Source organism: Mytilus galloprovincialis, chromosome 13 (genome assembly GCF_965363235.1).
Source record: "Mytilus galloprovincialis chromosome 13, xbMytGall1.hap1.1, whole genome shotgun sequence".
In the NCBI taxonomy this organism is placed as follows: domain Eukaryota; kingdom Metazoa; phylum Mollusca; class Bivalvia; order Mytilida; family Mytilidae; genus Mytilus; species Mytilus galloprovincialis.
In genome coordinates this window covers 53,968,875-53,986,470 of record NC_134850.1, presented here as the reverse complement: position 1 = coordinate 53,986,470, position 17,596 = coordinate 53,968,875, and the positions used below count along the sequence as shown (strand labels likewise).

Sequence of the window (17,596 nt, the reverse complement as noted above, 5' to 3'; positions counted from 1 at the left end):
CATTGAGTACCTAAAATTCCCCAAAAGTTGTGCCAAATACGACTAATGTAATTTATTACTGAGATAACAAAATCCTTAGTTTTTCGAAAAATTCAAGGTTTTGTATACAGGACATTTATAAAAATGACCTCATAGTTGATATTCATGTCAACACCGAAGTGCTGACTACTGGGCTGGTGATACCCTCGGGGGCAAATCGTCCACGTGCAGTGGCATCGACTTGGGTTTAACGAGGGAATTACTGTAATATTTTTTTTTGTCTATGAAAAGATAACATAAAACATTTGGTGCAAAATTATCATGAATAACTCGCGTAGCAGGCTATTTTATAGAGTGCACCACATTTTTTTTTATGTTACTTCTAATAGACAGACAAAATATAACAGTCATCCCTTATAATTTAATTCTAAGCCGGAGTAAATCATGAAAAAAAACGTTGATGACATTACGATCACATGACGAAATTACGTATATGAACTGATATACAAAACACTGTCAACCAATTAGAAGACGACTTACATCTAAAATTCAATTATTCGTTCATAAACTAAAGTCTAAGTTTTTTTTTTAAAGAATATAAGTCATAAATTTTATAAGAACATTTGTCTTCTTACATACCTGCGATGCAATTATAGCTATTGTTTCTGGGTGATTCAGGCGAAGACCACGTGCAAGTCGTCTCTGTGCTACACATCCTGCTTGGTGGACTAATAAACTCTCCAACTCTCGCGGTGCTAACTTCATAGTTCTGTAAATAATTTAACATTATATCAACTAAATTGTTTTTATGTAATATTCCTTTTTTTAAATAAATCACTCATTTAAACTAACACAATAGTCCGACGATGATTCATAAAACCTGGAAGAAGTTATCAGAAGTGCTGTTTCGGACCTTTTTTTTGTTCGAAATATCCGACCAACACTTGGCGCTAATTCAGCCAAGTTTCCTGCATAAGGGATCATAGTTTGACAATGCTTTCCTAATCATGTACCTTTTTATAATTCCACGTTCAAGTTCGTGTTCAACCTGTTAGATGTACTGGGCAAGTTCTTGACTTTAAATTTTAGTTCTACGACAAACGGTATCAGTTTCGATAGGTAGACCGAGATATATATAATAGTAGTATACATTTGTCATTTCGTTTTGTTTTTTTTTTATAGTTGACTATGAGTTTTACAGTTCGTTTTTATGATATGCTGTTACAAAACTTTCCCAGTTTAGGAAAGGGTTGAGAACCCATGAAACATGCTTAACCTCGCTGCATTCTATGTGTCTATTCCAAGTAAGGAGTCTGCTTACAGTAGCTGTAGCTGGTTCATGTCTGTCATACTTCTTTTTCGTGTAGATTGTTTTGTTATAAGTTAGGCCGTTGGTTTTCATGATTTACAGCTAACAGTCTCACTTGTATGACACATTCTTGTGACTTTATTTTGTCTTTTTTTAAGGTTTATGACTCTATGTCGTGCAGTATTTTAAGATTTTGAAATACACAATATCTAGGATGATTCTTCAATGTGTCAGATTGTTGGGATACATGTGATCAGATTGGCCACACACTTGGTGTACTGATTCTACCGACCGTGCATGTATAGCCAGTCATTAAAAACTTCCATAGGTTGTACTGATTCTAATCGTAAACTTGTTATTATTGATTATGTGTGTATTTCTTATAACATGATCAAGGATACACAACTCTTGCATTCAAGGAAAATATCTACGAATAACCATTTTATTATTGTTAAACTAAAGGTTTCAGTATCGCATGCATAGTAATTGCTTAATTGGCGAACTTTGACAACCAGTACATCCCCCCCCCCCCCAAAAAAAACACATTAATATTCTTTCTCCATTTGGGACTCATAGGAACATAATTCAAAAGGCCTCATGATATCAAAGCACTGATGTAGTTTTATCACAAATAAGACGAATTGTTCAAAAATGGAGTTTTTTCTGCTTTAGGTAAAATTTAATTTCAATTTTATCTCAAACTCTTTCATTTTGAAAAGCCGTCGTGTTATGAATTAAAATGATTTTTTCGAAAATCGTATATGTGTTAACTAATGATAAAACTTATTAAATAAATAAAATTGCTATCCTTCCAATATCAACATTATCAAATACTTACTTTTTTATTGACGAATGTATTGTTTTCAAAATTTGCACAACTTTTAATGATACTTATAAAATACAGAAATTACCTATTATTTAACTAAAAACAATTTGTGTTTATCTTTTAAAACAAAAAAAGTTATGTCTTTCTTTCGAAAAAGAAAATACGGACACAAATCTGAATTTTGAGCAAATATACAAAATTTCGACCTCATTTTACTCAAAAAGTAGCACATGTGTGAACATATTTTTGTTTCCCATAACACTTGGTCCTCCTGGAACGAACTATGGATAACAAAAGTTCTTTGGAACAAAAATTACATAATATTAATTCCACATTAATAAAATATTTTCCTGGAACTAAAACATCATATGGTTTCATAATATTTGTTCCTTTAAAGAAAGAGTGTCATTTGATTTTTTACACCTGATTACATCTTAATTAATGTTCACCTCACATGACATTTACCTGTACATGTAGTACATACAAAGAATGGAGTCTGGGGAATACATTTTTTTTACATATTTAAACGATGACTCTTATTCTAGACAAGGTATGAAAATGCCAGTACTTTATTATTGGAAATTTACTTCCATACATTTGTAGCTAGAAATAATTTTGGATATTGTAGTATATATTCCGAGAACTTTGATCATATAAGATATATTTCTAGAACTTTAATTATCTAATAACCATGATAACTATTCCTGGAACATTTATAATATAGCCAATATTCAAATATGCCTGGAACTTTTTTAATATAACAAATATTCCTAGATTTTTTATAATATAACAAATATTCCTGGAACTTTTATTATATAAAACATTGTCCATACTAATCATGCTAATATTCCAAAGAACTTTAAGCATATGACAAAAGTTCCATTGAGAAGGAAATTTTCTTATAGCATTGGATAAAATATTATATAAGGAAAGTTCCCAATGGAACTTTTGTTATATGCTAAAAGTTCTTTAGAACAAATATTATGGGGGAACTTATATTCTGTCATACATAAAGGTATATTTTTTATTACATATTAGATTTAATCAGGTAAAAAAATAGCCTATATGCATATATTATCTTGTTTTCATTTAAATAATTTGACAAACGTCAGTACTCATGATTTCTTTTTGTTTTACTGTTTTCCTATGGAAATTGCCTCAGGGGTTTGTAATACACTTCGTTAGTACACTCAGTTCACTTTCATAATAAATCTAGTAGTACGATGAAGTCATTCAGGTAAAGAATTTTATAGTGCATGGAAAGCCAAATACTATATGAAAATTATGATCAATAAGACAATATACACATATGGGTTTAAACTCCTTAAAGCGGCACTAGCTATCAAATTCATGGTCGCCGATTTGACTCAAATTCTCATATTTGATTTTTAACAATGTAAAACATTTATCCAAACTATCAAAAGTCTAAAATAAACAGTTTACAGAGCATGGGGTAGATAATATATAGGTTTGTTTCGTGCGTATTTTAGTCCAGACTCCATCTAATTACCTATCGATTTGACCTCAGATGACCATATAAGCGATGTAAACATAAATAAAGATATGAATAGATTAAACCAACACGTGCAGTTGGATTTTTATAGGTCTGTTTGATTTTATTTTATAGATTAAAAATAGATGTTTCTCATTGTTTTTAACCGTATAAGAAGATTTTATGTGCATCGAATTAGTAATCAAATGATTTACCGTAGTGTCACTTTCATTGTTGACATTCTTTTTCTTTAAATAACGAGTACACGTACAATGCATGCGTTGTCAATCTCTAGCTAGGGGTTAAATTAAAGTTCACATGAATACGGATTTAAAGAGGTCGACTCATTCACTTGCAAGTGAATTACTAATTATCAATGTTTCTAAGCGTAATTTGACAAAATTGAACCTTTTTGGCTGCAAAAAGCGAATTGTTATTTCACTATTTCACTTTCATTATTGATTGAACAGAAAAAAATCAAACTTTAGATTTTTTATATATCTCGTAGCTAGTGTCCCTTTAATGGGTCAATTGACAATTTTGGTCATGTTGATTTATTTGTAGATCCTATTTTGCTAAACATTATTGCTGTTTACAGTTTATCTCTATCTATAATAATATTCAAAATAAAACCAAAATCTGCAAAAACTAATTAAAATTACTAGTTCAGGGGTAGCAACCCAACAACGGGTTGTCTGATTCGTCTGAAAATCTCAAGGCAAAAAGATCGAAACCTTATCTACATTTCTGTCCTTGTCATATTAAATGCTTTAGTTTCAGAGATATAAGCCAAATACTGTATTTTACCCTTATGTCCTATTTTAAGACATGGTGGCCATGTTGGTTAGCAGATGGGCTCGTCGGGTACATTGAATTTTTAAAACTAGATATCCAAATCATGATTGTGTCCAAGTTTGGTCAAATTTGGCCAAGTAGTTTCCGATAAAAAGAATTTGGTTAAAATTAATGGACGACTGACGCCAAGTGATAAGAAAAGCTCTTTGCCCATTGGGCAAGCTGCAAAGTAAGGTAAAAAAATGTTTGCCTCACAAAGATTATTACATAGTTTACTTTTTGCAATTATCCCCCTTTACATATTTATGCAAAAATCATCAGAAAATGCAGTCAAAGACAAGAAAACACATTACAACCTTACCTTACCGCTGAATCTCCTTCCGTTCTTCAGGACAAATAAATATCAACGCAATGTACAATCGATTAATATATTTTATATTAAATTTGTCGTTTACGATAATTCCACAGTTTATAATCACTTACTTGGGGTGTGTTTAGTTTGAGAAGACGTTAAATCATTGGAGACTTCAGTTCACCTGACTTCATCGAACCGTAAGTAACTTATATAACTTATAGTTTTCCACACGTGAGCTGAAGATACTAAAAGTAAGTTTATTTAATTGGTAAAGAGTTTGTTAAGACCGTGTAGTAAGGTAAGATACATTTTACATCTTTAAAGTGAAGGTTATTCCATTCTAACATGAACTGATGAATCGACCAATGAATCAATCACGTGCATTTTGATGTTAACAAATAGGATATGCATGTATAATCAAGAAATTTAAACGTGCTTTTAGACCAATATAACGAAAGTTTTGGTGTCTGAAATATTTTTAAAAATTTATAGTTTATTTAATGCTTAGTTTAATGCCTCCGGCCATCGGGGTGATCTTACACTGACACACCGCGTCATCGTGGGATAACTATAAAATCTACAATTAAGTCATTCAGGTATACATAGCATTTCATAGTGCATGGAAAGCCATATACTATATAAAAAAATATGATCAATAAGACAATAAATACATATGGGTTATAACTCCTAAGGGGGTCAATTGACAATTTTGGTCATGTTGATTTATTTGTAGATCCTACTTTGCTGTACATTATTGCTGTTTACAGTTTATCTCTATCTGTATTGATATTCAAGATAAAAACCCAAAGCTGCAAAAATTACTTAAAATTACTAAATACTAAATATTCAGTCTATGCTTGTCTTATTAGCTTTCTAAATGATTTAGTTTCAGAGATATTAGCCAAATACTGTATTTGGTTAAAGTTGGCCAAGTAGATTCCGAGAAAAAGATTTTTTTTAAAGTTAACGGACGACGGACACAAAGTGATGAGAAATGCCCAATTGGCCCATTTGGCCAAAAAGAAATATTGCCTGACAAAGATTATTAAATACCTTTTGCAATTATACCCCTTTACCTATTAACGAAAATTCATCGGAACATGCAGCCAAAGACAAGAAAACACATTGCAACCTTACCTTACCGCTGAATCTTCTTCCGTCCTTCAGGACAAGTTAATATCACCGCAATGTACAATGTACGATACAATCGATTAATATATTTTGTTCTTAAAATTTGTCGTTTATGATATTTCCACAGTATATAATCACTTAATTGTGGTGTGTACAGTTTGAGAAGACGTTAAATCATTGGAGACTTCAGTTCACCTGAGTTCATCGAACCGTAAGTAACTTATGTAACTTATAGTTTCCACACGTGAACTGAAGATACCAAAAGTACAAGTTAATCTAATTGGTAAGGAGTTTGTTAAGACCGTGTAGTAAGGTAAGATACATTTTACATTTTTTTTTAAATCACATTTTGATGTTAAAAAATAGGATATGCATATATAATCAAGAAATTTAAACGTGCTTTTAGACCAATATAACGAAAGTTTTGGTGTCTGAATTTTTTTTTAAAATTAATATTTTAAGTAATGCTGTCAATAAAGAAATGAAGGCTTGATCATCTATGTATATCCCATGGTTTTAATGTTATTTATTGAATCATGACATCCTATAAATAGCACTGTGCTATAAATGTGATGTATTCATGCTACAAAGAAATCGATTTTATACTCCTGATCGTTGACAAAAGGATATAAATAGAATTAGACACTACTTACGCGCATGCAATATATTATATATCACTTGGTTTTATTGAATGTTATTTTGGTCACGTGAAATATTATGCGATATGCGTGGCTCTTAATTTTAAAACATTTTATTTTTTACTGATATAATCTGGATTATGCTGGCGGTAAGGTTAAATGTAGAGTCAAACTAGGTTATTGACATATAGGTCATAGGGGTGAACGAACGATAGGTCATTTCATAAAATTATGTATAAATAACTTTTTACAATGGTTTTAAATAATAATATCTGACCATCTATCTTTCAAGTAACTGATATTACAAGGTCTGTTTGCCAAACAAAATTACACTTTATTTTTAACAAATTATAACAATGGTTAGAAAATAAAAATGAAAATATATTTTTAGCATAGCTTGAATATTATGATCGCTATTTTGTGTATTTTTTCTTCGACCCTATTTTGTTACAATTTTTCTTTTCGCTATTTTGTTTATTTTCCAAGTATATCCCGATTCAAATGCATTTATCGTCAAAAAGGGGGGTTAATACCCGAACCCCCTCCCCCTGGATCCGTAACTGCTCTATGATTCAAGTACTGGATGATGTGTGTTTTGTCAGAAACGTTTATATTTTATTAGTGAATGCCGCAGTGCATAGAAATTGTAGACTAGTACTTTATTATAAGTTGATGGTTTTACTGTCTTGGTGTTTTGTGGTTGAAAAAGAACGAGGAAAACAATATGCCTTCATTTAAAATAGTGAATATACATACATGTACTTAATGGTAAATACTTTTTTAAATTAATTGTTACATGGATGGAAAGTCTTATATATATATGTAGTTTTATACTGAACACGCTTTGTGCTTTGAAGTAAGCAGTATACTTAGAAAAAAGCCTTACCTTATTATTGTTTTTACAATACAGTTGAAGATACCTGGTAATGAAAAAGGGGGTCATAATGAGGCAACGTTTAGAGTGGGAAATGTTGAAATTTGATGAATTTACCTTATATATAGCTTCCCAAGGGAGCACGGACGCCCTTGACTCCTTCATATATCTGTCCCCGGGAATCTGCCCTCGCGATCTTAGTTTGGGGATTAAAACGCCGTGCTGTGTTTAAATCTTTACACCAGAATATGGACCATTTGAGTCGTAGGCTTATTTCATCTATATTCTACTGTTATTCTATTCTGTTATTGCACACCATTGCCTACATTTCAGTCACCTGTCCGTACTATGTTACACAAGTAGTGGCACTGAAAGATGTAAAGGGGCGAATATAAAGCAGAAAGTTATAATTTTAATTGTCGATGATTGTAATTTGTTTTTTTTTTTTTTAATTATTAATAATTTATATACTGTTATCTTCGTGCTTAGGATTGCAGAACAAGAAAAAAGATAACGATAAGACACAAGTTTCATTGCATTCCTAGTCTGTAGACCGTCATCATGGAGTCAAACGATAGAGTCAACTTTCTCAAAGGTTGGTAAACATGGTAAACAATCATCTAGCATTGACAGCATTATAGTTCACAAAGCGAATAGTGTTACTCGTTTAATGTAGTACAATACACAAACGTTTTATATGCACATGTAGAATTTCCACATCAGACGGATTTTTAAAGGTTTCTCCACCCAGGTGGAAGAGAATGTAAATAAAGAAAAGTGCATGGAAACAATTAAGGGGACGATCTTTTGATTTTCGGAACAGTGGAAAAAAGGGGGGGGGGCAAATGTAAAAATGAATTTTCGCGCGGAAAGAAAACAATGAGCCTGCGTAGCAACATATAAATATAAATGATTATTCCTATAAAAGGATAACAGAGAATGCATACGAACAAAACAGTTTTCTTTCTGTGTCATTTGGTCCCTTGTGGAGAGTTGTCTCATTGGCAATCATACCACATCTTCTCTTTTATAGTTGCTTCAGAAAATAGAAAAAGTTCAGTCTCTTATTATTTAAAAAAACACTTTACAAACAGTTGATACAATTATATCTGAACTGACAAATTATAGATACGGTCCAATCTGATTTAAATACAGATCCTGTGTCTAAGCTCTGTCAACCTTCCGTTTTACTATCTGTCACGATGATTATAACTTCAGCCAATGAAATGTATTCCTGCAAATTTTGGAAGGCGGATTTTAATCCAACAAAACTAGAGGATCCCGAAAGTTCTTGAATACAGAAAGTAGAACGGAGTGTTTATAGATCATTGGAAGCAAAGCTTGGCCACAAGATCAGTGTTTTAATCAGTGTCCTCAAGCTATTGTTTACTTTCCGAATTATATTTTCTCCCACTCTTTATAGCTATAAGAAGATGTAATATGAGTGGCAATGAGACAACCCTCCATCAAAGTAACAATTTATACAAGTAAACTATAATTATAGGTCAAAGTACGGTCTTCAATACAAAGCCTTGGCTCACATCGAACAGAAAGCTATAAAAGGTTCCAAAAATGAATAGTGTAAAACCATTCAAACAGGAAAAACAACGGTCTCTGTGACGAATTTTGATGAATGTTATCGTTTTGCTTAAAAAATAGTAAATTTCTAATATATAATACATAGTTTACTGTATGTTCACTTCATTACTTCTTATGATGTAATAAGAAAACTTATACACAGCTGGTCCGATCAATGATGTAATATATAACCTTATTCACAGCTGGCCCGATCAATGATGTAATATATAACCTTATTCACAGCTGGTCCGATCAGTGACGAACATGTGAACTTACACACTAGCGGTCATCAACATGGGGACCACCACGAACACGGACACACCCATGAGATAATGGAAAATCCAGGAACGTTTTCAAGTCGAGACCAACCTTTATATCGTACGGACTGGAAACAGGTGATTTTCAAATTATAAGTTTGTACGTGGTCCTTTAAGAGACATACATGTATGTATAATACAATATATGTTTCTGGCATTTCCGACTGTACCGGCAGGTTTTTTGTTATTTGTGGAGTATGATTTCAGACTCAATCTCGTAAACTAGCGACGTTGCTTTCTTTGACAGAACAACAGAGAAATAGGGGGCGGGAGTAGAAAGATCAAATAATCAACATGTATTTCTTGTAGATTATTCCAAACGAGAAAAAATATTATCAAAATTAATCAAAGTTTTATTTATCGTCGATACATTGCAAACAAAGTAACACAAGCTCTAATGAGCTTTAAAAATCGAAATTTATGAACGTATCACATTTTTTGAAAAAGTTAAATCTTCCCATGTCACTAAGTTAAACGCTTATATCGAAACTATTCGGTGTTTTTACATTCACGATACCGTTCCCGCTTTATTATTTATAAAGAGACGGAGGCCTTCATTAAAAGTTCCCCTTTGTTGGTTATATGGTATGTTAGAACAGTAGTTATACCTTTGACCAATATTAAAATATTAGGTAAAAGTCTTCGTCAGCCTTTTCCCTCCATATATTTTTTTTTAATTTAATATCTCGAAAAGGAGTTCCATGACCTTTCAATATTTTTTGCTTTATTTTGTTCCTTAACCAATTTATAGTATCAATTTTAAATTCCTATTTTTTTTACATTTCACCTGAATACATACTTATGTATTCCATTATTGCTTAAATTCGCATCATTTGAACTCTGTTGGATAATTATCTCATGATTGGCAATTATACTACATCTCCTTCAGGTTTTCTTACATAACAGGAACGGATATATGAATTAAAAGAAGACATTTGACAAAATATTCCCATATCATTATTTTTAACTAATATACATCATTAACAAGGAACCCCTCGTGTTGCTCGAACTTGAACATGTTAAGTAATATACTATACATCAAAATGGCCTCATTTCGTTCTATTTTATTGTGAAAACCTCAATTAAGTTTTCAAGATTTATTTAAAAACACTCAAACACAGTCATGTCCAAGAGGTCATTAGTAATAATAAACTTGCTACATGTATAAACAATATATATGACAAAATGAATATATTATGATTAGTAACAAATAAATGTGACATTATGAAATTAGAATTCATGGCGACAAATAACTTTAAAATGTTATCTAAAGGAGGGAATATAGTAAACGATTATATTGGCAATTTCTATTATAGTTCAATATATTGCAGAAACACTAAAGCTTTTCCGTTTCAGCATGTATGATAGTTTAAATTGTTTCTATGATTATATTGTGGTACATATTTGTTTTTTTAATTTTGAAATGTATGTATATTTTTTACAAATGATAATACACGACATTGATCACGCATAGTAAGATGATCTTTGCATAACTTACTGACGAACTTAAAAACTTAAATCACTACTTTATGAACCTGAATATGAACTTTTTTTATATGAGAAAACTATGAGAAGATGGACAGGATGCACATTATTCATTATCCTCTCTTATTTTATTTAAATGATCAAAACATGTTAATTAATAAAAGGCAAGTTATCTGAATTAATAAATATTTTTTTTAAATGAAGACCATCTCCGGGTGCGGGATTGTCTCGCTTTGTTGAAGACCCTTTGGTGACATTTATTATTTCCATTCTCATTTTCATAAGAATATTGGGGCAGAAAATATAAAAAGAGAAAGGAGACATTAAATAAAACAGGAATCGCGTGTAAAATACAACACGGAAAAACTACACATAAACCCATTCAAACGTGAGATGAACCCTAGTGCTCTGGAAAAGAAAACTAGTCCCTTCCAAACACATTACAGTCTTTATGTTAACCATGTGATGTCATAACAGGGGTTACATAGGCGGATCCAGGGGATGGCCTAGGGGCCTAAGCCCCCCCCCCCCCCTTTTCGTGGAAAAAATGGTTGATTGTATAGGGAATCACTGAAGCGTGAATGGAGCGGCCCACTCAGGTTAGAACCCCCCCCCCCCCCCCCCTTTCTTCACAATGTTCTGGATCCGCCACTGGGTAAGTTGGATAGAAAATTGTGGCTTTTACACTGAACTGTGGGAAAGATATTTTATAACCACACCGATATCAAAATGGCGCCAGTTTTAAATATATTTCAAATGTTTACTTCAACTGCTTTTAAAAAGTAGTACTAAAAGTACATGGAACCTTTGGTTCAGAGGATCATTGTATTATTAGAGTTTTGAATCTAATTTCAATCAAAATGTTATAATAAGCTGGAGGCTCATTTGTTATAACAAAACAAAATAACATGTTTATGATGACAAATGTTCTTGACATGCATTAGACATGTTTCTGAAACAAGAATACATGTCATATATTGGCAAGTTATAACAAAACATGTTTATGTCCTGTCCATCTTCTCATAGTTTTCTCATATAACAAATAAATTGTAAAACCTTAGGCGTGGTATATGCAATCAATTGTACAAAATGTGAAAAAGTTCTATATGTAGGACAAACGGGTAATACACTATATCAACGAATGCTATTGAACTTTTCAAAAATACGAACAAAGAAAACAGAAGATCCAGTAGCCAACCATTTCATTCAGAAGAATCATTCAATGACAAATTTAAAAGTTACCGCCATAGAAAGAGTATTTGGGACAGAAACTTACAGAAAAACTAAAGAAGCCTTTTGGATAAAAAAAAATTAAAAACTTTAGAACCTGAAGGACTCAACACAATGTATGAACGATAATAAAAATGTTTATATTAAAAAAGCGAAAAACGCGGCAAATGAACGTCATAAAAGTTATTATAACGTAATGTATCCAAGCAATGTAATTGTTGTTTCAATGTTGTAATTTATTCCAATGAAGAAGGCCGTAATGGCCGAAACGTATTGGAATTTGTGTTATAGTTTTTATTATATATATATATATAAGACACACGTTCGCTGTATCCAGGATTAAACATAAACCTTTTTTTGTAATCAAAAAATTTACTAGAGGACCTTGCGTAAACAGAAAACCTGTATAAGATGAAAGAAAAATTGTATGCAAAGGCCGAACAATAAACTATCTTCTCAAGCTATTAACCAGTCCCGATGGGGTTAGGTTTTACTGCATTAGATAACAAGATAATTTATAAATAGTGGGCGTCGAAAACGATTTTCTGAATTAACCTACACATCCTCAACACTAAAAAACAATTGAAAGTCAATAATTATAAAACTTAAAAAAAAAAAACAAAAAAAAAACAATAATACGGAACTTCAAGGAAAATTCAAAAAATTCGGAAAGTCCCCTAACAAAAAGCAAAATCAAAAGCTCAAACACATTAGTTGAATGGAGTCCTGATATATAAATAAATATAAAAAGATGTGGTATGATTGCCAATGAGACAACTCTCCACAAGAGACCAAAATGACACATAAAAATTATAGGTCACCGTACGGCCTTCCTCATGAGTTATATGACCAATAAGAAGTTAAAAGAATTGCCAAATCTAGTTCCTTTCAATTATGCATGTATCACATTATCAATACGCCGTTTACGAATCTAATGAATTCTGTGTAACATTTTCAAAAAACGTTCACCAAAAAGTTGTGATTTGTTTAAAAACGTGAAATCCAGCCAATGACGTAACATTGTTTCATGTTGTTGTATGAACAATGATACAATCGTCCTTTAGATTGTGAAAAGGCGAATTGGAAAAAAAAGCTGAAGACATGTCTGCGTTCTATATTCTCGTTAATTTAGCTTAGACGTACCATTCTAAACAAGTTCTTTTGTTGCAGAGAGCCTTTACAGTAGGAATAGGTGGCCCGGTGGGGTCGGGAAAAACTGCCACAGTTCTTGCCATATGTAAACATCTTAGAGATAAACATAGTATATGTGTTGTTACTAATGATATATTTACAAGGTATGTATACCCGCCTGTTACAGGGAGCCTTTACTGTAGGGTTAAGTGGCCCTGTGGGGTGAGGACACGTATGGCAAACCAAAAGCTGAAACACATCAAATGAATGAAAACAACTTTCATATTCCTGACTTTGTACAACCATTTCCTAGTGTTGAAAATGGTGTATTAAACCTGAGTTTATAGTTAGCTAAACTTCTCACTGGTATGGCAGTCTGTTTGTGGGAGGCTTCAATTTCTGGAGTTTCTACAGTTTATAACATGATAGAATAAGAACATAATGAACATGAAGGAATTATTGTATAATTTAAATACTTCAGTACTTCAGAGACACATAATACATGTATGTATTATAATTAATTCTGTCCCTGTACGTATCACATATTATAACAGTTTCCGACAATTATAACATCACCAGTAAACATAAACGGAAATCGGTCGAAAAGAAAACAATTAATGTCACAATGTTAATCGTGACAAGTATAATATGTTATTTATGTAAAAAAAATGTCTTTAATCAAACGAGACAACAAACAGTTTGTATATATTTCTATTACGCACACATTTTTCAAGTTTTCTTTTTTTTAACACATACGTACGCGACAATAAAACTATAAGGAGAATTCGTGTTCTTGGTAAATAAGTATCAATCGAAAACCAAAGAAACCTGGTTTTTTTTAAATAAATCGATTAAAAAGAACAATATCTACAAGATCAGTGTACATTGTATAGTTTTGACTGTTCGAGACACATATTAGTTTTAATTGTTCAAGACACAACGGTGACATATTAGTTTTAATTGTTCGAGACACGTGTTAGTCTTAATTGTTCGAGACACGTGTACGATTTAATTGTTCGAGACACATATATAAAACAGTTTTAATTGTCCGACATAATTATGTTAGTTTTGATTGTTCAAGAATTATATTAGTTTAAATTGTTTGAGACACATGTCAGTTTGAATTGTTCGAGACACATGTTAGTTTAAATTGTTCGAGACACATGTTAGTTTAAATTGTTCGAGACTCATGTTAGTTTAAATTGTTCAAGACACATATTAGTTTTACATGATATTGCCGGTAAAAGATGTTCACAACGTTATAAGCGATGTTGATTTTCTGAAGAAAACAAAAACATTTTCAAAATGTATAAATACTTTCAGGGAGGACTGGGAATTTTTAGTGAGAAATAAAGCTTTACCTGAGGAAAGAATGACAGCAGTTGAAACTGGTGGATGTCCACATGCTGCCATTAGAGAGGTATATAATTCATTGGCTATATACATGATATACTTTGTATAATATAAGATAAAGGATATGGGGTATCCATCGATAATAAAAAATCAGAAAATGCGCAGCAAAAAAAAATAAATTATGAAGCATACGAACAGCGCTTTTATTGCTTTTTTCATCTCTTCTCCGTGGTTGTTTCTGTCACATGATGCAATGTTTTATGCTTTTGTTCCTATGCTAGAATTAAAAGCAATGAGCATCAATTTTGGAAGTGTCAATTATAAGTCTAGGACAATGAACATGTCTTTGATACATTTAACATTTGTTTCTTTCTATATATTGCTATAGATGGACGACGCAACACACACAAAAAAAAATAACATTTTATATGCGCGAATCGAGAACATTTTGATTCCCGAATACAAAAATGTATCTTGTAAAAAGGGAGGTAATGCAAGTCAAATACATTTGTATTTCTATCAGGATTTTCTTTTTATAAGAATACTGCTCCTTACAAGGATATTTTATGACAATTTCACATGGATACGTAGTGCTTGGTTTCTTGTAATATTTTGTTTATAATTTCAAAAAATATAAATAAGACATAAGAGGTATGGTTCCGCAGATACGCAAGGAAACTCTTTATTTTCTGTTCGTAATTTTAAAATATATCTCAAAAAGTTATGCAGGCGCTATCATACAGAAGTTGTGTATCTAAGATGTCCATAGCTGAGTTTTATTTGTATCCACAATAGCGTCCTTCTTCATTAATGTATGAAATATTTGCCACTGTATGTTTAATAAATACTAATCAATAATCAAGACAGACCTTTCCTATAATCGATTTTTTCGTATTTATTGGGGTCTTCGTGAGGAATTTTTAAATTCTCTTTATTGGACTTTTTTCAATTGTAGTTTATTTCTGGCCTTTCAGTTAACACTTTTAAACACTTGGCTTTATATGAGCCTTGCAATCTCGTGTTTAATTAATTCAAACGTACATGTATATGAACAAGATATTATTTTCTTTACATATATATTTGTAGGACTATTCTTTAAATATGGCGGAAGTCCGAGATCTCACGAGAAAGTTTGACCCGGAAGTAGTTATAATAGAATCAGGGGGTGATAATCTGGCAGCGAATTTTAGCCGAGAATTAGCGGATTATATTATTTATATAATCGATGTAGCAGGGGGTGACAAGATTCCTAGAAAAGGTGGACCAGGCATTACACAGAGTGACTTGTTAGTGGTAAATAAAACAGATCTCGCTGAAGCCGTGGGAGCTGATCTAAAAGTAAGTATAAAAAAGAAAATTCTAAAAATAAAAGTATAAAATTTACAATTAAACACTTTAAGTTTATTAACAGGGTCAGTATTTGTCATACTTGGTAATATAGTGGATCTGTGTTGGTTCATCTCATGGCTTGTTTAAAATATAAACTCTACGTAAATGCGTTCTAAAATTATTTCAAATTTATATGTCATCTTTTTACCCTGTTTTTTTTTTGTCCTGCTTTTTAGCATATGAACAATACTTAAGACAGGTTGGTTCTAGGGACATTCAATTGCTGTAAACAAAGGCAAACAAAAAAGATTCTTATATTTGCTTTTAGTCATTAATAAGATATATGTCAAAACAACTTGCCATAATCTCTATTTATAAAGGATTTGCAGATCTTCTAAAATTTAAACTGATCACATGCACGAAACACGCACGATCAATGTACGGTGAATGCACGATGCAATCATAGAAGAAGTGTTGTCGTGTACTCAATATATTACATGTAGCTGATATAATTTTTTTGACGGATATTTTAGGTAATGGAAAGGGATGCAGCTATGATGAGACAAAGCGGCCCAACTTTATTTACTCAGGCTAAAAACATGGTTGGAATTCCAGAGATATGCGACCTTATAATGACAGCATATAAACAGAGCGTCAAGAAATCAACTTAAATAGTTGTACGATGTTACTTTATACATGTATTAATGAAGTTATTGATGGGGAAAGTACAAAAGAGTGAAATTGTAAAAGAGAGATAAAATGATAATTGATTGAGAGTAGACTAGCCTTGACGCAAAACGGAATTGAACAAGTGTATTCATGTTAACAGCGTGGAATTTATTTCGCATAAAGCTAACATTTCTCTGTAAGAAGATGAAGGAAAATATATAGGACAATACAAAGTGGTATATGACGTCTTCTTGATCTATAAAGGACATTGAATTATTATGTTAATGTTTGTTTATACTATTAGTACTGTTATGTAGATATAAATCTGTATTCAATGAAAGCCTTTGTTTTAGACGGGCATATATTTAACTGCAGATTAAGATCCATCTTTAGAAAAATATCTCATAGAAGACGAAACTTGCATGCAAGGAGTAAAATGCTTTTGCATATGACCGTGTCATACCGATTATCGCATAAGTCGAAGTGCAAAAATACTGATTATCGCAGGTATCAAGGTGCAGATAATACCGATAAATGCATAAGTCGAGGTACAAATAATACTGATTGTCTCACACATGTATAGGTGCAAATAATACCGATTACTACATATTTGGAGGTGCAAATAAAAAATCCTGCTTGGAAATAATTCCAATAGCCATAGATCTAAAGAAGTGAGATCAGTTGCATTACTGAGTTAGCATTGTGTGTGTCATCGTTATACTTTTCAAACCTCATATCTAGACGCAATTGACACGACCAGAATATCGACAATAAGATAACGAAAGAAGGAAACATAATAATTGTTTTACTTTTATCATGTCGGGTCTTTTTATATATTGCTTGACGGTTTTCGCTTGGGTCATTGTTGCAGGTCGTACAATGACACATAGATGATAAATTCTATGTCATCTGGTCTTTTGTGAAAAGTTGTCTCATTGGCAATTCTAACTCACCTTCTTACAGCAAAGATTTTTACCAGTTTATATTCTGTTGCAATGAACAATAACATTAAGAATATTCAGTTATAAATCTTTTTCTGTTTCCTTAAATTTCATGTTGGTTTACCTTCAATATTTATCCCAAATTTCTAACGATTACGGGATTG

General features: G+C 31.9%; 2 protein-coding genes across 9 annotated transcripts in view; one reads left to right on the top strand and one right to left on the bottom strand.

Annotated features, from left to right (window-relative positions):
* LOC143056507 (urease subunit alpha-like) overlaps positions 1-6,039 on the bottom strand; it is a 30,987-nt gene extending 24,948 nt beyond the window's left edge. The window contains exons 1-2 of one of the 6 annotated variants that reach the window (XM_076229579.1): positions 5,894-6,039; positions 619-748 (exon numbers count right to left, since the gene is read on the bottom strand). In XM_076229579.1, coding sequence (XP_076085694.1) covers positions 619-744 — 126 coding nt within the window. In that variant the 5' untranslated portion in view covers positions 745-748; positions 5,894-6,039. The other 5 variants (XM_076229580.1, XM_076229582.1, XM_076229581.1 and 2 more) reach the window with 5 other exon arrangements.
* LOC143056510 (urease accessory protein UreG-like) lies at positions 5,983-16,831 on the top strand. 3 transcript variants are annotated; one of them, XM_076229589.1, is made up of 7 exons: positions 5,983-6,098; positions 7,889-7,994; positions 9,221-9,372; positions 13,180-13,304; positions 14,464-14,560; positions 15,580-15,831; positions 16,356-16,831. In XM_076229589.1, exons 2-7 carry the CDS (start codon positions 7,961-7,963, stop codon positions 16,491-16,493), a joined length of 798 nt encoding a protein of 265 aa, XP_076085704.1. In that variant the 5' UTR covers positions 5,983-6,098; positions 7,889-7,960; the 3' UTR covers positions 16,494-16,831. The 3 variants fall into 3 exon arrangements, with proteins under 3 accessions (XP_076085704.1, XP_076085703.1, XP_076085705.1); XM_076229588.1 differs by having other exon boundaries at positions 6,069-6,200; XM_076229590.1 differs by lacking the exon at positions 5,983-6,098 and adding an exon at positions 6,149-6,170.
* Positions 16,832-17,596: the final 765 nt, after the last annotated feature.